Source organism: Pogoniulus pusillus, chromosome 36, assembly GCF_015220805.1.
Source record: "Pogoniulus pusillus isolate bPogPus1 chromosome 36, bPogPus1.pri, whole genome shotgun sequence".
Taxonomy (NCBI): domain Eukaryota; kingdom Metazoa; phylum Chordata; class Aves; order Piciformes; family Lybiidae; genus Pogoniulus; species Pogoniulus pusillus.
In genome coordinates this window covers 3,948,591-3,970,329 of record NC_087299.1, presented here as the reverse complement: position 1 = coordinate 3,970,329, position 21,739 = coordinate 3,948,591, and the positions used below count along the sequence as shown (strand labels likewise).

The following is a 21,739-nucleotide window of genomic DNA, read 5'->3' as shown; positions in this document are numbered from 1 at the left end:
TCTTCTCAGGACTAAACAACCCCACATTTCTCTGCTTGTTGCTGGCACCTTCCTCTCACACGATGATGATGAGGGATATCAGCCTTTGGACACACTGTCTCTGGACCTGGAAACTGCAGGAGCAGGCAGTGATATCCCAGTCTGGGTGAGTACAGACCAGGCACAACCACAAGGCAAAGTCATTTCCTCTTCAGGACACTTCACTTGGTGCACTGAAGTGTTCTACAGACACCAGTGAACCAGGGCAGTGCTGTCCCCATTGCTCCATGGCTTCAAATCTGGATGTGATGAAAGGGGATTTAAAGAACCCACTCAGCAGCAGAACTTAAATCTTCAGTTTACTGTGCAACAGGCAAAAATGTTCCCCCTACACACCCCAAGGTCTCTAAACACAGTAACAGACACAAAAACCAAATGATGTTTTCATAAACATGCTGCTTCTTGTCTCCTGTCTTCCCTGACCAAGGGATTGCCCCTGTTGAACAGGGAGAACACATGGGTAAGACTGAAGAACATCACTCTGAACTCTTCCAGCAGGTCAACCCCACTTCCCCTGCAGTATCATCCCTAACTGTGCACAGCCTGGCTGCCTGGGACCCCATCCTAGCAGTCACTGCACAGATATGATGGGAAAGAAACAAATCTAAGTGGCTTTTGAGTTCAAAGTCTTTTGTGTCCCACCAGATGGATGTTTTAATGGTGCATCACTGCGAGCTGCTGCTGCTGCAGCACTTCAAAGAGGCTTTGGGGCTGTTATTTTATGGCAACTTCTGTTTGGGGCTGCAGAAGAGCACTCTGAGGTGATCACTGCCTTCCTTAAGACTGCACATCCCTTTGTCAGCTTGGCCTTCTCAAGTCTACTGTTCAAATCCCTGTGAAGAGCAGCCAGCCAGTGCCTCCTCTGAAAGGGGACTTCCTTCACACAACACAGGACTCAGAGGTCACTGAAAAACTCCCAAATGTGACCAAACCCAACCAGGTTACCTCAAGACACCTGCAAGATGCTCACACCATGAGGGTGATGCAGCTAGAGGACTTCCTCTAGCAGGGAGAGAAAAGCAGTGGGTACTAATGCTGGCTAGGGAGAAACTCAAGCTCTTCAACCCAGTCTGGTTCCCTAAAGCTCTAGGAGGTGCCAGCAGACAGAGAGGTTCCTATGTGCCTTTAAAGTGCTGTTTATCTACCACATGTTGTATCCTGGGTGAGTCTTCACCCAGATCAGCCTCTCCAGGCCAGTAAGAGGAATATTGCTGCCCAGAGCTCTTCATACTCCAGGTTTGCCAGGAAGCACATCTTCAGTTTGGTTTCTACCAGGCTTTTATCCACCAGCCTGTTCATGAGCAAGGCAGCTGCAGACTGGCAGAGGAGCCAGGAGACCATCTGGTCAGGTTTCAGGGTCTGGGAGGCCAGAATGTTCTCCCCCCAGAGGCTGAGGTGAAGCACGTTGGCAGCCACTCTGGCAGACAACCTCTGCAAAAGGAAGGAGAGGGCAGATTAGCTGAGGTCACATCATTAGTGTGCAGCATCTCCACTGTCAAAAGTACTCCAGGCCTCCTCTGAGCCACCACAGAGTCCCTGTGAATCACAGAATGGGCTGGTTTGGAAGAGACCTTCAAGATCATCCAGTTCTAACCCCCCTGCCATGGGCAGAGACAGCTCCACTAGCTCAGGCTGCTCAGGGCCTCATGCAGCCTGCTCTTAAACATTTCCAGGGATGGGGCAGCCACAACTTCTCTGGGCGACTTGTTCCAGTGTCTCACCAGCTTCACTGCAAAGAATTTCTTCCTGATTTCCAGACTAAATTTGTCCTGCTCCAGTTTCAATCCATTCCCTCTCATCCTATTACTCCAAGCCCTTGTCAAGTCCCTGCCCAGCTTTCTTGTACCACTGCAGGCACTGGAAGGCTCCTTTCCTTAATTCAAAAGCTCTTTATGACCACTACTATCAGGAAGCTGCAGCTAACCCCCCAGTTCAAGGTCCAGTTTCTAACACAAACATCCACTGAAATCCCTGCAACTCTTCAGTGAGAGGTCACACAGACCTTCTGTTTGTCTTTGATCATTATCTGCCCTGCTGTGAAATGATCTGCACTCACAGAATGAAAGGGGTTGGAAGGGACCTCTACAGATCAGCCAGTCCAACCACCCTGCCAAAGAAGGATCACCCACAGGAACACATCCATGTGGGTCTTGAAAGCCTCCAGAGAAGGAGACTCCACAACCTCTCTGGGCAGCCTGCTCCAGGGCTCCTGCACCCTCACTGCAAAGTTTTACCTCAAGTTGAGGTAGAACTTCCCAAGTTCCAGTTTATTCCCATTATTCCTTGTTCTATCACTGGGCACCACTGAGAAGAGCCTGGCACCTTCATCTTGACACCCACCTCTCAGGCATTTGTAGGCATTGATCAGATCCCCTCTCAGCCTTCTCAGGACTGAACATCCCTAAGGCTCTCAGTCTTTCTTCACAGGAGATGTTTGAGTCCCTTCTCATCAGCTACAGGCAGTATTAGCACCATGGAATAGGCTGGGTTGGAACAGACCTTAAAGAACATCCAGTTCCAACCCCCTGCCATGGGCAGGGACACCTCCCACCAGCCCAGGTTGCTCAAGGCCTCATCCAGCCTGGCCTTGAACACTTCCAGGGAGGGAGCATCCACAACCTTCCTGTGCAACCTGTGCCAGTGTCTCCCCACTTTCACTGTAACGAATTTCCTCCTAATCCCCAGCCTAAATCTGCCCTCCTCAAGCTTCAATCCATTTCCTCTCATCCCATCACAACAAGCCCTTGTCAAAAAGTCCCTCCTCAGCTTTCTTGCAGTCCCCTTCCTCCAGACAAGCCTCACCTTGTCAGGATCCCTCAGCAGCAGCATCTTGATCACTTGCTTCACCTCCAGGGGCACATGCTGGGGCAGCCTGGGCAGCTGGTCCTCATGGTAACTCCTGCTCTCCAGCGAGGAGCCCCCGTGGCCATAGAAGGGATTGGCTAGGCCCAGGATCTCATAGGCGATGGCTCCCACGGCCCAGGCGTCAGCTTTGCTGTAGTTGATCACTGTGCCCGGGCCTGGGGATGCTGTGATCACCTGCCCCAGAGATGGAGATGCTCAAGCACACAGCTCTAGCCTGAGCATCACAAAGCATCACCACGGTGGGGGGTGGGGATTTACCTCGGGTGCCATGAGGCAGCCGTTGCCGCCCCGGTCCACGTAGGCGCTGCTGAAAGGCAGCCTCAAGCTGATGCTGTCATCTGCCAAGCAGCAGCCAAAGTCTGTGATCACCAGCCAGGGGCAGCCAGCTGAGGACAACAAAGAGAGCAAAGTCAGTGCTTGGTTTGGGAGGACCTGGTGTGGAGACACCAAAAAGTCTTTTTCTGGATCAGTCTCCACTCGGCAATCAGCAGGACCAAGCAGTGTCCTCCTGCGCCACCTCTGTGCTGTCAGCTGAAATCAGGTTTGCTAAAGCAAAGCTTCTTCCTTCGTGCCACAGAGTGGCTTGGGTGGGAAGGGACCTCTAGAGGTCATCAGGTCTAACCTCTCTGCAGCGAACATGACTACCAGGGCAAGAGAGGAGATTCTGCTCTGCTGAGACCTCACCTCCAACCTTGCCTCCAGTTCTGCTGGAGGCAATGTGCCCTTGTGGCCAAGAAAGCAAATGGGATCCTGGGGTGCATTAGGAAGAGTGTGTGCAGCAGGTCAAGGGAGGCTCTCCTGCCCCTCTACTCTGCTCTGCTGAGACCTCATCTTGAATACTGTGTTCAGTTTTGGGCCCCCCAGTTTCAGAGGGACAGGGATCTGCTGGAGAGGGTCCAGTGGAGAGATACGAGGATGATGAGGGGACTGGAGCACTGCCTTATGAGGGGAGGCTGAGGGCCCTGGGGCTGCTTAGTCTGGAGAAGACTTAGAGGGGATTTGATAAATGTTAATAAATATCTGAGGGCTGCCAGGAGGTGTGGGACAGGCTCTGCTCACTGCTCCCTGGGATAGGACAAGGAGCAACGAGTTTAAGTTGCAGCAAAAGAGGTTCTGCCTCAACACAAGGGGGAACTTCTTGACTGGAAGGGTCACAGAGCACTGGCACAGGCTGCCCAGAGAGGTTGTTTGGTCTCCTTCTCTGGAGCCTTTCCAGGCCTGTCTGGATGTGCTCCTCTGTGATCTGTGTTAGATAGGATTGTCCTGCTCTGGCAGGGAGGTTGGACTTGATCTCCTTGGGTGCCTTCCAACCCCTAACATCCTGTGAGCCTGTAAGCCTGCCCAAACCCCTGCAGTCAGCAGGGACATCTCCAGGTTGCTCAAAGCCTCATGCAGCCTGGTCTTGACCACTTCTTCCAAGGAAGAGGTTATGAAGGAGGAATGTTTATTATCTTTCCCCCTTTGTCTTTATGCACAGCACAAGCTATCAGCACATGGATATCTACTGAGCTATAGAACAAAGGCCTGGAGGAACCTTGCAGTCCTGCTGACAAGCTGAACATTACAAAGCAGAATCATCACTTCTCCAGGCTCCCATCTGGAAAAATCAATGCCTTAAATCATTCCTAACTGCATTCAGGATGGCTCCAGAGCAGCTCTGCCTTCATGAAAAGAAGGATGGTGTTAGCAGTGCTGAAAACCCTCCAGGACTGTAATTACCCAGATCTGGCTGCCTGCCATTGTTTCCTGCCCATTTGCCATCTTAATTATGCTGAAAACCAGTTCAGGTAATTAAAATCTCAATTAGAAAAAGGCTGACAGGAGAACAAGCTGAGGAGAGGGAATGGATTGAAGCTTGAGGGCAGATTTACACTGAAAATTAGGATGAAGTTCTTTATAGTGAGAGTTGGGAGACACTGGCACAGGTTGCCCAGGGAGGTTGTGGCTGCTCCCTCCCTGTTGAAGGCCAGGCTGGATGAGCTACGAGGACAGGCTGAGAGAGTTGGGACTGCTCAGTCTGGAGAAGAGAAGGCTCTAAGACCTTAATGTGGCCTTCCAGTATCTGAAGGGGGTTACAAGAAAACTGAGGAGGGACTTTTTAGGGTGCTGATAGGGGGCCACTGGAATGCTGGTGAGGGACATTTTTAGGCAATGATAGGACTGGGGGGAATGAATCCAAGCTAGAGGAGGGAAGATTCAGATTGGATGTTAGGAAGAAGATCTTCACCATGAGAGTGGTGAGACCCTGGAACAGGTTGCTCAAGGAGGTGGTGCAAGCCTCATCCTTGATTTTTTTTAAGGCCAGGATGGATTTGGCTCTGGGCAACCTGATCTAGTGTGAGGTGTCCCTGCCCATGGCATGGGGGTTGGAGCTGACTGATCTCTGAGGTCCCTTCCAACCCAAACCATCCTGTGAATGTACAAGCCTATGGGAATGCTGCTTTGGGCTTTAACTCTCTCATTTCCCCTGCCTTCCAGCTGCTCCTTCGCCACCCTAGGGTGCAGCACCTGACCAAGAGGTGACATTTTCTGACCCACCCCATGCTGTTTGGCTACCAAGAGATGACAGAGCCAGACCTTGCAGCAAAGGCACCTCCAGCACCACCTGATATGGTGGAGCTACCTACCAGAATCAAATTCAACCAGGATGTTGTCAGACTTCAGGTCTCTGTGCGCTATTCCCTGCCGGACGAGATGGTCCACACCTTCCAACAGCTGGAGAATCATCATGGTGGAGAGAGGAACATCTGGACTGTTCTCCTTCAGGTATTCACGCAGGGTGCAGGGATAGCTAGGGAGGATAAGGGAAAAAATGTTGGAATTAGCATCCTGGAAGCTTACCCCTTGTGGTTCAGCTTCCATGCTGGCTGCCTGGGGGACACAACAGCCTGGCATGTGTCAAATTCTTCCTGACCTCCATGGTTAGGGGGAGCAGAGAACCTCCACTCCTCACCTGCTGTGCTCAACCCCTTTGTTTTGCAACATCAAACACTGAAATTGTGGTGTCTCCAGCTGAGTTCATGATTAGGGGAGCAGAGAACCTCCACTCCTCACCTGCTGTGCTCAACCCCTTTGTTTTGCAACATCAAACACTGAAATTGTGGTGTCTCCAGCTGAGTTCATGATTAGCGGAGCAGAGAACCTCCACTCCTCACCTGCTGTGCTCAACTCCTTTGTTTTGCAACATCAAACACTGAAATTTTGGTGGTTTCACCTGACCTCCATGATTAGGGGAGCAGAGAACCTCCACTCCTCACCTGCTGTGCTCAACTCCTTTGTTTTGCAACATCAAACACTGAAATTTTGGTGGTTTCACCTGACCTCCATGGTTAGGGGAGCAGAGAACCTCCACTCCTCACCTGCTGTACTCCCATCCTTTGCTTTGCAACATCAAACACTGACATTTTGGTGTCTCCAGGTGAGTTCATTAGAGGAGCAGAAGAATCTCCACTCCCCACCTGCTGTACTCCTTTGTTTTGCAACACCAACCACTGCAATTTTGGTGCCTTCACCCAAGTTTGATAACTGCAAATAAAAGAAGCCTCTTGAAGAGCCTGTTGAGAGGTCCCAGGAATCCAGTGGTTACTCCTGACAAGGTTTTATGGACTGGTGATCATGTTTGGCATGGAAGAGGAGGCAGATTAATAATGCAGAGCCTGCAGATGTGCTAATGAGGAGAAAGAAGATACTGCTGAAGCAGAGACAAAGGCAGAATAAGGGTGGGAAACAGAAGGTGCTTTCATGTCAGTGCCACAGTAATACCCCAGCTGAGAGCATCAGAGACACCAAGCACTAACAAAGCTCTTTCTGGATTCTATGTCTCCAGTGGTGTGTTCAAACAAGGGGTGGAGCTCAGACCTACAAGGGCAGGCAAATGGGGACAAGCTCCACGTTTCTGCCTGGAGTTATTACAAAGAACAGCTTGTCCTCCTCGTCAAACAAGAGTTAACATCTCAAGGGCTTGGAACAGGCCCTGGGAGGTGTTTCCAAGAGTGTGCTGCGCTTTTTTGGCAGCAGCACAGGGCAAAGGAGGCTTGGAGCAGCAGAACACACAGTGCCAAGAAGCCCAAGTCACTTGAACAAGCTTCTCTCCACCTACTTCTTCATCACCAAGAAGAGTGTGCGGCTGTGGCCAATGCCTCTGGGATTCAGGCTGAGTGGAAGCACATCAGGGTAGTCTGCAAAGGCTCCAGGCAGCAAGGGCACAGAGGAGGTGAAGGCTCGGATCACCTGGATTATGTTTGGATGAGGCTGCAACTTCTTCCTCCCAAGGACAGGCTTTCTGTGCAGAAAAAGAGATACCACAGGTGACATCCAGTCCAACCCCCTGCAGTCAGCAGGGACATCCTCCACTAGATCAGGCTGCACAGAGCCTTGTCAAGCCAGACCTTGAATATCTTCAGGGATGGGGCCTCAACTATCCCCCTGGGCAACCTGCTGCAGTGTTTCACCACCCTCACAGTGCAGAACTTCTTCTTCACATCCAATCTAAATCTGCTCTGCTCTCATTTCAAACTACTGCTCCTCATCCTATCACTATAGGCCTTTGTGAAGAGTCCCTTTTCAGCCTTCTTGAAAGCTGAAGCTCCCTTCAGGGCTTCCCTGGCTAGCAAGTAAGACTAAAACCAGCCTCGAGCCAGGGGCAAAGCAGCTCTGGAGCCAGTGCCTGTGTGGTTTCCTAACTGTGCTGGAGAAAAGCCCACCAGAGGAAATTCCACCTCTGGATGCTGTTTGAAGTGTGTGGTTCTTAACTGGTGGATGAGCTGAGTGTGTCCCCAGTGCAGCACCACTGTTTCCATACCTGCAGCCAGGGACTGCTCCATATTCTCCAGCTAAGGCAAGGCCTGTGGCTGGGACAAGCTCCCGGCCCATGGCATCCAGGATGGCTTCACTGGACGAACCAGCCTGAAACAGCAAGGACACAGCACCTTGGCTTCAGCTCCAGAACCAGCCAGCCCTGGCACACACTCAAAGCTGACAATCCAGATTATAGAAGTGTTTGGGTTGGAAAAGATCTCTAAGAGCATGGAGTCAAGCAGGTTGGAAGACAGCTCCAAGCTCAGCCAGTCCAACCTAGCACCCAGCCCTGCCCAATCAACCAGACCATGGCACTAAGTGCCCCACCCAGGCTTGGCTTCAATACCTCCAGGCACACAGACTCCACCACCTCCTTGGGCAGCCCATTCCAATGCCAATCACTCTCTCTACCAACAGCTTCCTAACAACATCCATCCTGAACCTGCCCTGGCACAGCCTCCCTGCAGGCAGCTGCAGACAGCAATGAGCTCTGCCCTGAGCCTCCTCTGCTGCAGGCTGCACCCCCCCAGCTCCCTCAGCCTCTCCTCACAAGGCTCTGCTCCATGTCCCTCCCCAGCCTTGCTGCCCTTCTCTCAACACCTTCCAGCACCTCAACATCTCTCTTGACTTGAGAAGCCCAGAACTGGACACAGTCCAACCCTCAACCCAGCAGCACCACAGCAATTAAACCATGTCCCACAGTGCCATGGCCACAGGTTTCTCCAACACCTCCAGGGATGGGGACTCCACCACCTCCCTGGGCAGCCTGTGCCAGTGCCTGACCACTCCTGCAGCAAAGGAATTATTCCTAATATCCAATCTAAACCTTCCCAGGACAGTTTGAGGCCATTTCCTCTCATGCTATTGCCTGACACTGGGGAGAAGAGACCAACCCCACCTCACTCCAACCTTTCAGGGAGTCGCAGAGATGCAGAAGGTCTCCCCTCAGCCTTCTTTTCTCCAGGCTCAATACCCCTAGGTCCTTCAGCTGCTCCTCCCCAGCCCTGTTCTCCACATCCTCCACCAGCTTTGTTGCTCCACTCTGGATGTATTCCAGAACCTCAATGAAGTGAGGAGCCCAAAACTGAACCCAGTACTTAAGGTGTGGCCTCACCAGTGCCCACTACATGGGCACAACCCCTGGCCTGGTCCTGCTGGTCACAATATTGCTGATTCAAGGCAGGCTGCTGGTGGCTTTCCTGGCCATCTGGACACCCACACTGGCTCATGTTCAGCTGCTGTCACCCAACACCAGCTCTATCAACATCACTTCTTTGACAAGCTCATTAGGCACCAGATAATTAGTGCTGTCAACACATCAGCATTAAACCTTCCAGCCAGACCCTCACAGAGACAGAGAAGGAAATGAAGAACCAACTCCTTACCGAGATGTTCCACATCATTTTGATGGCCAAGGGAAAACCTCCTTTTGGTTGCTGTCTCTCTACAGGTTCCTCTTCAGCTGAGCCTCTACCCTGCCCTGTCAGCTGCCCAGGAGAGAAAGGAATGGCTGCTTCATAGACAGCAGCACTGCAGCCCTTCCCAATGGGCTGCCCAATGAGATACTCCTCCAGCTTGAAGCCCTGCCAACGGGAGGAGCTGAGGGGATCTTTCTGGGGCTTGTTCTTTCCAACAAACACTGTCTGAAAGCAAGAAGGAAAGGCAGCAATGAGAGACCTGCTCAGTCATCCACGACTCCCCAGCAAAGAACTTCACCACTGCTTGAGCAGCACCACACATCCCATTGGGTTGCTCCACCCTGAGAGCCACCACCAGGCTCAAACTGCTGTAACCAGAGGGCAAAAAGCAACTTGCAGGCCATGTATTTCTGGCAGGGGAGAAAGTAATTTGCAGTCCATATATTTCTGGCAGGGCAAAAAGTACCTTGCAGTCCATATATTTCTGGCTGAAATGAATCAGCCTTTACCAAAAGTGGGTTTTGCAGGGGTGCTGTAGGTGCACATGGCAAAGAGGAATAGGAAAGGGAGTTGTTGGCTAATTCAGAGCTCATTTATGTTGTGCAAAGGTGAGGCTAAGTAGATGACATCTATCAGAGGTGGGGTGCTACACTGTGCTCCACCTCCACAAATAAATCAGAGAGGAGGGAAAAAAACCCAAAAGTGAGTTTTGCAGGGGTGCTGTAGGTGCACATGGCAAAGAGGAATAGGAAAGGGAGTTGTTGGCTAATCCAGAGCTCATTTATGTTGTGCAAAGGTGAGGCTAAGTAGATGACATCTATCAGAGGTGGGGTGCTACACTGTGCTCCACCTCCACAAATAAATCAGAGAGGAGGGAAAAAAACCCAAAAGTGAGTTTTGCAGGGGTGCTGTAGGTGCACATGGCAAAGAGGAATGGGAAAGGGAGTTGTTGGCTAATCCAGAGCTCATTTATGTTGTGCAAAGAGGAGGCTAACTAGATGATGTCCATCAGAGGTGGGGTGCTACACTGTGCTCCACCTCCACAAATAAATCAGAGAGGGGGGGGGAAAACCCAAAAGTGAGTTTTGCAGGGGTGCTGTAGGTGCACATGGCAAAGAGGAAGGAGAAAGGGAGTTGTTGGCTAATCCAGAGCTCATTTATGTTGTGCAAAGGTGAGGCTAAGTAGATGACATCTATCAGAGGTGGGGTGCTACACTGTGCTCCACCTCCACAAATAAATCAGAGAGGAGGGAAAAAAACCCAAAAGTGAGTTTTGCAGGGGTGCTGTAGGTGCACATGGCAAAGAGGAAGGAGAAAGGGAGTTGTTGGCTAATCCAGAGCTCATTTATGTTGTGCAAAGAGGAGGCTAAGTAGATGACATCTATCAGAGGTGGGGTGCTACACTGTGCTCCACCTCCACAAATAAATCAGAGAGGGGGGGGGGAAAACCCAAAAGTGGGTTTTGCAGGGGTGCTGTAGGTGCACATGGCAAAGAGGAAGGAGAAAGGGAGTTGTTGGCTAATCCAGAGCTCATTTATGTTGTGCAAAGAGGAGGCTAAGTAGATGATGTCTATCAGAGGTAGGGTGCTACACTGTGCTCCACCTCCACAAATAAATCAGAAGGGAGTGAAAAAAAAAACCCAAAGGAAAAGAAAATCCAATTAAGAGCCACAACTGATGGAAAAACAATGCCCTGAGCTTTTGTGTAGGAGGGTTGCTTAGTTCAAGGGAGAGTGAATCCACGACAGGAGCAAGCTAGGGGGAGGAAATCAGAAGAGACAAGAGGAAACCAAACACAAGAGGGCTGTGCTTGAGTTTCACCACAGCCTGCACCACCCTAACGTGTGTGGACCAACATCAATCAGTGCATTTCTTCATGAACTACAACCCCGAGGCACCAGTACCTATCCAGGGGGTAAAGGGACACAGATCTGGGGACGGTGGAAAGGAGAAAACACCAATTTAACTCCTCAGGGAGGGCAGTGGGGGGAAAGCACTGCAAGAAACGTCAGGGAAAGGCAGAACCTCCACAGAACGTGACAGGTGCAGGCCAGTAGGGCAGCTGGCTCTGAACACCAACGCTCTATTTATACCCACGAAATATGTGCCCAGTGCCCTGCCAGCACAGCCTGGCCCAGCCTCACAGGCCTCCCATCAGCCTCAGGTACAGGGGATGGACCTGGGGGCTCAGCAACAGCCTCCTGGGACACAGATCCCACATCACCAGGGTCCTGACCTTTGTAGGGAGCCCAGGGAGCAAGCGGCGGCCCGCAGTGAAGGCCTCTCTGCTACCTGCTCTGGGGTGATGAGAGGCCTAGGTACCAACAGCCTTCCCCAGCATCCTCTTTTTGGGAAGAGGGGGTCTCCTGCTTTGGGGAATATGCCTGCGAGCCGCACATTGCAATCCCACGATCTCTCGGGGAAGGGGAGGTGTGTCTGGGGGGGTCCCCGTAGCAAGGCCACCCCCTCACCTCCACTGCAGGTGCCCGAGGCCCTCCCCATAGACGTGCCCGTGCCCTGGGGTCCCGCAGCAAGCAGCCCCGAGCGGAGCTCTCCTCACCTGGATGTGCCGACAGGCCGACTCTGCCCGTCGCTGCTCCTCCAGCCGCGGCTCCACCAGCCCCAGCGCCATGGCCAGCGCCAGGCAGACTCCTCCGCCGCCGCCGCCGCCTCCTCCTCGCCGCGCCACGGACGCTAACCCGCGGGCGGGCCCACGCAGGAAAAGAAGGCGGCAGGCAGCGGGCAGCCAGGAGAGCCATGGTCGGGCCGGCGGGAGCGGGGGCGGCGGAGCGGGCCGGGGGTCGGGGCGGGGCTCGGGGCGGGCGGCGCGGGGGGCCCAGCGGCAGCGAGGCAGCAGGCGCAGCGCCCGGGCCAGCAGCAGCCGCACCGCCATGGCGCCGCGGCGTCTGACGTCACGCGTGCGCGGCTGCGTCTGACGCACGGACACGCCCTACGCGGCCAGGCCCCGCCCTACGCGGCCAGGCCCCGCCCACAGCTGTCAGGCCCCGCCCTACGCGGTCAGACCCCGCCCTACGCGGCCAGGCCCCGCCCACAGCGGTCAGGCCCTGCGGCGGGAACCGGAGGGGCACGGAGCGAGGCGGTGCAGGTCCCGGGCCAGGGGCTTGGATGGGCACGGCACAGCGTGGAGCGTGGCACCAGCAGGGCAGTGCCCTCGGCATGGGGCAGGGCACAGCCTAATGCACAGCAGGGCATGGGCAGAGCACAGCCCTGTGCATGGCAGGGCACAGCGTGGAGCGTGGCACCAGCAGAGCAGTGTCGTGGGCACGGCCAGGGCACAGCCCAGAGCATGGCGGGTCTCAGCATGAAGCAGCCACCAGAAGGGCACTGCCCTGGGCATGGAGCAGTGCACAACCCAGTGCATAGGAGGGCATGGAGCAGAGTACAGGCATGGTACAGCCCTGTGCAATGCAGGGCACAGAGCAGGGCACAGCTCAGTGTGCCTTGTGTGTGGGGCAGGGCACAGAGCATGACACTGGACTGGGCATGGCTTGGGCACAGACAGGGCACATCCCAGTCCACAACAGGGCATGGAGAAGGGCACAGTGGTGAACAGTGGGGTATGGCCTGATGCACAGCAGGGCATGTAGCATGGAACTACCCTGGGCACTGCCTTGAGCACCACCAGGGCACAGCCCAGTGCACAATAGGACATGGAGCATGGAACTGCCCTGGGGATGGCCAACAGGGCATGGAGTAGGGCATAGTCTGGTGAACCTTGGAGCATGGCCTGGTGCACAGCAGGGCATGGCCCCACCCTGGGCATGAATTGAGCACAGCCAGGGCACAGCCCAGTGCACAACAAGACATGGAGCATATAACTGCCCTGGGGATGGCCAACAGGGCATGGAGTAGGGCATAGTCTGGTGAACCTTGGAGCATGGCCTGGTGCACAGCAGGGCATGGCCCCACCCTGGGCATGAATTGAGCACAGCCAGGGCACAGCCCAGTGCACAACAAGACATGGAGCATAGAACTGCCCTGGGGATGGCCAACAGGGCATGGAGTAGGGCATAGTCTGGTGAACCTTGGAGCATGGCCTGATGCACAGCAGGGCATGGAGTGTGGAACTACCCTGGGCATGAATTGAGCACAGCCAGGGCACAGCCCAGTGCACAACAGGACGTGGATCAGAGAACTACCCTGGGGATGGCTTGGACACAGCATGGCACAAACCAGTGGGGCACAGCCCAGTGCACAGCAGGGCACGGAGCAGAGTCCTGCCCTGGGCACGGCTGGCACATGGCCCAGTGCACAGCAGGGCATGGAGCAGAGTCCTGCCCTGGGCACGGCTGGCACACAGCCCAGTGCACAGCAGGGCATGGAGCAGGGCACGGCCTATGCCGTGCCAGGGAAGGCAGGAGCATGCTGCCTCTGGGCCATGCAGTGCCCTGGTCATGTCGTGCCTGCAAAGCAAGTGCCTCCCTGCTCTGCCTGGCAGTGGGGCAGCCTTAGGACCCCTTCTCCCCTTCCCTGCAACTCACTGTTTGCCAAAAGTGCAGAGCTGCTTTTATTTCACTTGGGCACGGGCAGTGGTGCCCAGCCCAGTGCTGGCTGGGAAATGGAACACAATCGATTTGCATTGTGCCTAATTAAGAGTGCAATCAGCAAAAGGCATTGCTCTGGAGACAGAAAACCCTCCAGAACCCCCCCCCAAAACTCCTCTCCTTCATTCCCACAAACAGGAAAAGCAAAGAAAACAAACTGGAGAGACTCGAGGAGAGGACCACACTCAGCTCCAGTGGATTGCCTGACTTGAACTGGTTTGTGGCCACCTGCTGGGGTCGGTGGAGCTGCTTTGGCTTCTCATTTGGAGCTGAAGCATTCAGCATTTTCCCAAGCAAGGATTTTGCAGCACTCTAGAGTGGTTTGTGGAGCCTGCAGAAGAGCAGCCCCAGAGGGCATCTGAGCAATGCTCAGCAAGAGCTAAAGGGTGGGGAGCAAGAGGATGTGGCCAGGCTCTTCTCAGTGGTGCCCAGCGACAGGACAAGGGACAGGGGGCACAAATGAACTCAAGATATTCCACCTCAACATGAGGAGAACCTTCTCTGATGGGTGCTGGAGCTCTGGAGCAGGCTGCCCAGAGAAGTTGTGGAATCTCCTTCTCTGGAGACTTTCAAAACCCACCTGGATGTGTTCTTGTGTCACCTGCCCTGGGTGATCCAGGGGTTTGGGCTTGATGATCTCCAGAGATCACTTCCAACCTTCACTGTTCTGTGATCCTGTGATTCTGAGAAGCCCAAGAGATGCCCTAACCCCTTCCCAGCCTGTAAACTTGCTCCTTTCCTCCAACCTGGACAATTTTGTTTCCCCTGAAAAGTGAATTTCTATGACTCGATTTGGCTGCTTCCCCACGGCAAGGTGGGGCTGGTGCCTGCGAATCAGCGCTGAATCAGAAGGGGAGTGAGAGGAACGGGAGGAACTTAGCACTACAAACACATTTCCCATTGCATTGTCCCACACAAAGCTCCTTACACGCTGGGGGGGAGGGAGAGAACCATCCTCAACCATTCTCCCCTGCTGCTGAAGGGCAAAGGCTGGTGCTGGCCGTGCTGCTCATGCCTTGTTCAGGTCTTCAGGGCCAAAGGAAAGTGGCAGCAGCTCCTCCAGCCTCTTCACGATGTAGGTGCCATCTGCTTTGGTCAGGTAGATGTCCCAGTCTGTGCCAAACTGGAGGAGAAGAGGAGAGAGAAGTGCCTGATGAGGAATCTTCTTCCTTAATTTCCTTCTTCTTTAAATAATCCTTCTTTGGGGCTGGGTTGGCAGGGAGCATCCCCTTCTCTTATGCCTATTTTTTTTGGGGGGGCTTTTCTGCAACATCTCCCCTGGGAGATATTTTGGGCTCAGATCTTGCTGGTTTGCCCCCTCAGGGTGAGCCCTGCTGCCTTCAAGCCTGCTAAATCCAGCCTTTGAGCAGAGCCCCTACATCCCCCTTAAATATTAATCATCCCAAAACGGGTTGTGGGGGCTATGGAGGGAGGCAAGAGCCAGATGGGCTCCACAGAGAGCTCAGCTTTGGCAGGAAAATCCCCGTGTTCAGGCATGTCAGAGCTGGGCTGATGGCTCCAGGGTCAAATCCAGCACCCAGCAGCTCCCAGGAGGAATAAAACTCTCTGAGGAGGGTGAGTTAATAGATTACCACTGGCCACCCATTCCCGTGGGACAGAGACAGGGAAGAATACCCTTTCCTCAGCAGAGAGTGGAATGTGAGGAGCTCAGAGCTGGGGATGGTACCACTGGGTGTTTTGAGGGGAGATTCCTGGAGTCAGGAGATGATGTCTGGGGTTGGGAAGATGATGCCTGGGATTGGAAGGAGATGCCAAGGATTAAGGGGAGATGCCTGGGGTCAGGGAGATGCCTGGGGTCAGGGTGGGAAGGTCTGGGATCAGGGTGGGGTTGGTGGGGGGGAATGCCTGGGGTCAGGAGGATGGTGCCTGGGATCAGGGTGGGGTTGGGGAGAATGCCTGGGGTTGGGAGGATGATGCCTTGAATCAGAGGATGGTGCCTGGAATCAGGGGACGTAAGACCCCCATGTGAGCCATCACCTCTCTCATCACTTGTCTGCAGGCACCACAGGGTGTGATGAAGTCCTCCCCCATGTTACTGCCAAAGGAAAAGAAGGCACAGAGCTCAATCTCAGGTTGCAGAGGAGAACACTTGCAGAAGACCTTCACATGACAATAAACACGAAGCCGTAGCAGATTTCCCCCCTAATTCCTCCCCCATACCATCCCCCTCCAAAAAAAACCCACTTGGGCTGCTGCAGCAGAACACCCTCGAGGCTTTTCCCATTGTCTCCCCATCCCATCCCTCCTCACCTGGAGATGGCCATGGCCTTGAAGCTGGTGTGCCCCTCTGAGATGGCTTTGTGGATGGCAGTGCGCTCGGCACACACCCCCAGGCTGTGGCAGGCGTTCTCCACGTTGCACCCTGCGAGGAAGCACCCAGCACACCCACTCAGACATCCCCCAGTCCCACCAGCTTCCCTCTGGGAGAGTTATCTGGGGGGGGAAATATGCAAAGGAAAGCCATTTTCCACAGGCACGACTTGATTAGGGGCTCTGAACCCCCTCCAGCTTCCCTCGGGGTGAGGTGTTTGGAGGGGAGTTGGCAAAGAAAAGTCACTTTCGATGTGGACCACTTAATCTGGGGGCTCTGAAACCTCTCAGGTGAGTTGTTGTGGGGAGGAATATGCAAAGAAAAGCCACTTTCCACAGGCACCACCTGGTCTTGGGCTCTCAACCCTCACCAGCTTCCCTCTGGGTGAGTTACATGCAGGGGAGATGGCAAACAAAAGTCACTTTCGATGTGGACCACTTACTCTGGGGCTCTTAAACCCCTCAGGTGAGTTGTTGTGGGGAGGAATATGCAAAGAAAAGCCACTTTCCACAGGCACCACCTGGTTTTAGGCTCTTGAACCCCACCAGCTTCCCTCTGGGTGAGTTACATGCGGGGGAGATGGCAAACAAAAGTCACTTTCGATGTGGACCACTTAATTTGGGACTCTGCAACCCCTCAGGTGAGTTGTTTGGAGGGGAAATATGCAAAGAAAAGCAACTTTCCACGGGCACCACCTGGTCTTGGGCTCCTGAACCCCACCAGCTTTCCCCTCTGGGTAAGTTGAGCTCTTGAACTCCACCACAGCTTCTCTCCAGGAGATGTAGTTTGGAAGGAAACAGCAAAGCAAAACCATTTCCCACCTGCTCCATCTGACCCTGGGGGCTCCCAACCCCCACCGGCTTCCCTCCAGGTGAGTTACTGGGGGGGACAGTGTACAAAGAAAAGCCATTTTCCACCCGTCCCAGCCTCTCACCCACACGTTCCCTACTTCCCCTTATTGATTTGCCCATCCGCCGCGATCTTTGGCTCGCTCCGGGATGGCTCCTGCTAAGAGGCACCTAAGGGGAGAGGACAACCAGCACCCTATGCCAGCCCTATAGGTGGCCAAAGGGTTGCAAGGAGAACCCCCAAAACGCAAAGAAAGGGGTGTGAGAGCTGTGGCTTACCGGAGAAGATCTCCCCGCTGGCGGTGAGCAGCGCAGCACCCACCGGGAAGCGGCTGTAGGGGCAATAAGCAGAGTTTTTGGCTTCCTGGCTGCGACGAAGCAAAAGCTGCAAAGGCTCAGCCCTCCGTTGGGCCGGGGGGACAGTGGGGGCCAGCCGCTGCCCGCAGCTATCCATGCCTGCACCCTCCTGCCCTGCTCGCTGACGCTGCGGTTAAATATTTCCTCGCTTGGAGAATAGCTGGGCCAGCCCCGCCGGGATAACGCCCCGGCCGGCGGGCAGCATCCCTGACTTCCCCCCTGCTCCTCCTTCCCTAGTCCATCAGGGGTTTTCATGTCCCCTCCCTGTCTGCTGCCTCCTTTGTTCCAATTTCTCTGGTATTTATTTGTTTACCTCCTCCTCCTCCTCCTCTTCCACTTTCTGTCCCAGCAAAGAGTTTTTTCCGTCGCCGCTGCTGCGGTTTGGCTTCGTTGTTCAGTTTTGCTTTGTTGTTTTGTTTTGCTTCGTTGTTTTGTTTTGCTTCGCTGTTTTGTTTTGCTTCGTTGTTTAGTTTTGCTTTGTTGTTTTGTTTTGCTTCGCTGTTTTGTTTCGCTTCGCTGTTTAGTTTTGCTTCGTTGTTTAGTTTTGCTTTGCTTCGCTGTTTTGTTTTGCTTCGGTTTGGTTGGTTCTTCCTTTACCCTTCCCCGGTTGCAAACTGGTTGCCCAGCTCCGTAGGATCAATGTCATCACAGTTCTTCCTAGAGGGAGGAATGGCAGCTCCTGATTGGTGACGTCCAAAGAAGGAAATCGATGTGACTGAAAGCAGCATTAATTAATTGTATGTGTGCCTCTCTTTCATAGATTCATAGATTCATAGAATCAGGCAGGGCTGGAAGGCACCACAAGGAGCAGCCAGTCCCAACCCCCCTGCCATGCCCAGGGACACCCTACCCTAGAGCAGGCTGCACACAGCCTCAGCCATGGGGCCTCAACCCCCTCCCTGGGCAACCCATTCCAGCCTCTCACCACTCTCCTGCTCAACAACTTCCTCCTCACCTCCAGCCTCACTCTCCCCATCTCCAGCTTTGCTCCATTGCCACCAGTCCTGTCACTCCCTGGCAGCCTAAAAAGTCCCTCCCCAGCTTTTTTGTAGGCTTCCTTCAGATCCTGGCAGGCCACAAGAAGGTCATCTGGGAGCCTCCTCTTTCATGTCTCCCCAGGTTCTTTTTAATGTTTAACAGCTGGGAAAGCTGAAGGTGGAGGTGGTAAAAAGCCCAGTTTGGGAGATACCTTCAAGCCCAAACTGGGTTCAGGATAGTGGAATTCCACCCATGCTTCCATGGGAATCAGCCCACCTGGGGTAAAGGCCTCCTGGGATGCTGAGCTGTTCACCAAGCTGCTCTTGAAGCAAAGATTTCTCTGCTTTTGCCCTTGCTGGAAGAGCTTAATCCTCTGGTTTCTGGCTTCCAGGCTGGGTGTCATGACCTCCCATTGATTGATCTCTGGGATTTTTGTCCAGTTTGCTGGATTTGGGGAGGATTTTTCACCTCAGCAGCTGATTTTTGCCAGCAAATCTTAGCACTGGGTTGTTGCTGATGAACTTTGAGAGGCTGAAATGAGAAGCCTGTAGTGGAAGCAGCCTCAGCTGTGGTGTAAACACCGGGAGCGAGAGGCAGGGACAGGACCTCAGGCACCCAGAAACCAAAGCTGGAATGCTGAGATCCATATTGCCCCAGGGGATAACAAGAAGGTTGACTTTCCTTGTGCTGAGCAGGTGTCTGTTCACCCTGGCACCTATTGGTGACAGTTTCCTTGTGCTGAGCAGGTGTCTGTTCACCCTGGCACCTATTGGTGACAGTTTCCTTGTGCTGAGCAGGTGTCTGTTCACCCTGGCACCTAATGGTGACAGTTTCCTTGTGCTGAGCAGGTGTCTGTTCACCCTGGCACCTAATGGTGACAGTTTCCTTGTGCTGAGCAGGTGTCTGTTCACCCTGGCACCTAATGGTGACAGTGTCCTTGTGCTGAGCAGGTGTCTGTTCACTCTGGCACCTAATGGTGACAGTGTCCTTGTGCTGAGCAGGTGTCTGTTCACCCTGGCACCTAATGGTGACAGTTTCCTTGTGCTGAGCAGGTGTCTGTTCACCCTGGCACCTAATGGTGACAGTGTCCTTGTGCTGGGCAGGTGTCTGTTCACCCTGGCACCTAATGGTGACAGTGTCCTTGTGCTGAGCAGGTGTCTGTTCACCCTGGATGATGAATCTTGCCAGCCAAAGCAATAGGCAGCTAGAGGGGAAGGGTTGGCAGCCCTGAATCAGCTCCAAGCCCCTTTCTCCCCCCCCTCCCAAGCTTTCAGAGTGCAGATCCTGGTTGTTTTCTCATTGATTCCCCTGTGCCCCACTATGTGCTGCAATTCCCCCAGAGTCAGGGAGAGAAAACCAAAACTAAGCTCAGGGCAGCTGGTGGGAGGCACTGTGGGAGCAGATCAGAGCAGAGGGACCCACTTCTTAAATCTTAAACAAGCTTTTGGGGAGGATTTAAACCTGCCCTGTTGATGTGAGCAGCAAGTGATTAAATAAAGCCTCCTTATCTCTGCTGCTGAGGGTGAGAGCAGAAAGAGCAAGAGATAGAGGCCGGATGTAGATAAAAACCTTCCTCATTTGCACTCATTCCCTAACTGCCACCTCTCCAAAACCATCCCTGTGCCAGGAGCAAACCACACAGCCTGAGCTGCAATGGGGGGAAAAAAACCCAAAACAACCCAAAACAACCAAAATTCAGACAATTTTCAAATGATTTTGGCTGAAGAAAACAAAAAGCTCTGCAGCCACAGCAGTGAGAGGAACAGGGCTGGTGCTGCCTGCCTGCAAAGCTGCTATTTTAAGGCTGCAGTTGCTCTGCTCAAACCACAGAAAAGCTGGGAAGCTGCTGGGAAATGGCTTCCTACTCCCTGCAACACCCTGCTGAGGGTTTTCCTTCCCAAATGGACCCAAAACTGGGGGCACAGGCTGCTGTTTTACCCCTTTCTCTTTCCTGTTTTTCAATCTCAAAGCATCTGGAGCATGTTTGTGGGTCCCCAGGATCAAAGCTTCCCTGCTGCATCCACATTAAAAAAAACCCAAGTGCCTTGGAAAAAAAAATAGGTGGAAAATAGGATTTGAGCCAAAGAAGCTGAACCCTGAACAGCCTCAGACTGCACTACAGGGCTGAAGTCTCACAGACACCCCATAGCACTCCCATAAAAGCTCCCCAGGTTGTTCCATGGGGGACCAGCATTTTGTTTTTCCTGCAGAGAAGCTGTCCCAGGACCTTGGCTGGAATTAAAAGCAACAGGTTCAAAGCCAAAAGCTCAGCCCCAAAGCCAAAAGCTCAGCCAAAAAAACTCAGCTCAAAATGCTCAGCCCAAAAGCCAAGAGCTTAGCCCCATACCCCAAATCTCAGCCCAAATCCTGAAAGCTCAGCCCCAAACCCTGAAAGCTCAGCTCAAGAGCCAAAAGCTCAGCCCAAAACCCAAAAGCTTAGCCTCAAAGCCAAAAGCTTAGACTCAAAGCCAAAAGCTGAGCCAAAAATCTCAGCTCAAGAAGCTCAGCCCAGAAGCCAAGAGCTTAGTCCCATTCTCCAAATCTTAGGCCAAACCCCAAAAGCTCAGCTCAAAAGTCAAAAGCTCAGCCTAAAAGCTTATCCCCAAAGCCAAAAGCTTAGCCCAAAAGCCATAAAGCTTAGCCCCAAAGCCAAAAGCTCAGCTCAAAAGCCATAAAGCTTAGCCCCAAAGCCAAAAGCTCAGCTCAAAAGCTCAGCCTCAAAGCCAAAAGCTCAGCCCAGAAGCTAAGAGCTTAGCTCCCTACCTCAACTCTCAGCCCTAAGTCCAAAAGCTCAGCTCAGAAGCCCAAACGTCAGCCCCAAAGCCAAAAGCTCAGCCCAGAAGCCAAAAGCTTAGACCCAAACCCTGAAAGCTCATCTCAAAAGCAAAAACCTCAGCCCAAAAGCCATAAAGCTTATCCCCAAAGCCAAAACCTCAGCCTCAAAGGCAAAAGCTTAGCCTCAAAGGCAAAAGCTCAGCCAAAAAACTCAGCTCAAAAAGCTCATCCCAGAAGCTAAGAGCTTAGCTCCATACCTCAACTGTCAGCCCAAAGTCTGAAAGCTCAGCTCAGAAGCCAAAACATCAGCCCCAAAGCCAAAAGCTTAGCCCCAAAGCCAAAAGCTCAGCTCAAAAGCTAAAAGCTCAGCCCAAGAGAGGCAGCAAGGTCTGGCTGCCTGAGGAATAATGCAGAAAAATGGGATTTCTGGAGCAAAAAATGACAGCAAACCTGCAGGCTCAGTCAACCTTAGTGCTTCTTGTGATGCAACGCTCAGATCTGGGGCGGGGGAAGCTCTTTTTTCCCTCATGCCAGGGTCAGGAGCTGATGTCTGACCCTCTCCAGAATCACCCTCCACACACACACACCAGATCCTGCCCGAACTCCCTTTTTGGGCTGTTTGGGGCAGGAGTTCTGGCAGCTGCATGGATGTTGGTGGTGGGGGTGGGTGAATCTCTCTGTTCCCAGCATCTCCCCTTCCCTGCCCGAACACGAAGCCAAGCGCGCATCCGTCGGCGCGCACGGCGGCGGCGGTAGAGGGGGCGG

At 53.5% G+C, this 21,739-nt stretch overlaps 2 protein-coding genes across 2 annotated transcripts; both read right to left on the bottom strand.

The window, feature by feature from the left end:
- Positions 1-325: 325 nt before the first annotated feature.
- PINK1 (PTEN induced kinase 1) lies at positions 326-12,014 on the bottom strand. Its single transcript, XM_064171779.1, has 8 exons — positions 11,680-12,014; positions 9,087-9,344; positions 7,706-7,809; positions 7,004-7,186; positions 5,532-5,695; positions 3,163-3,290; positions 2,842-3,078; positions 326-1,470 (listed from the first exon to the last, which is right to left on the bottom strand). The coding sequence occupies exons 1-8, from the start codon at positions 12,010-12,012 to the stop codon at positions 1,219-1,221; spliced, it is 1,659 nt and encodes a 552-aa protein (XP_064027849.1). The 5' UTR covers positions 12,013-12,014; the 3' UTR covers positions 326-1,218.
- Positions 12,015-12,488: 474 nt separating this feature from the next.
- CDA (cytidine deaminase) lies at positions 12,489-17,413 on the bottom strand. The gene is made up of 4 exons (XM_064171847.1): positions 17,144-17,413; positions 15,956-16,067; positions 15,683-15,740; positions 12,489-14,807 (listed from the first exon to the last, which is right to left on the bottom strand). Exons 1-4 carry the CDS (start codon positions 17,316-17,318, stop codon positions 14,694-14,696), a joined length of 459 nt encoding a protein of 152 aa, XP_064027917.1. The 5' UTR covers positions 17,319-17,413; the 3' UTR covers positions 12,489-14,693.
- Positions 17,414-21,739: the final 4,326 nt, after the last annotated feature.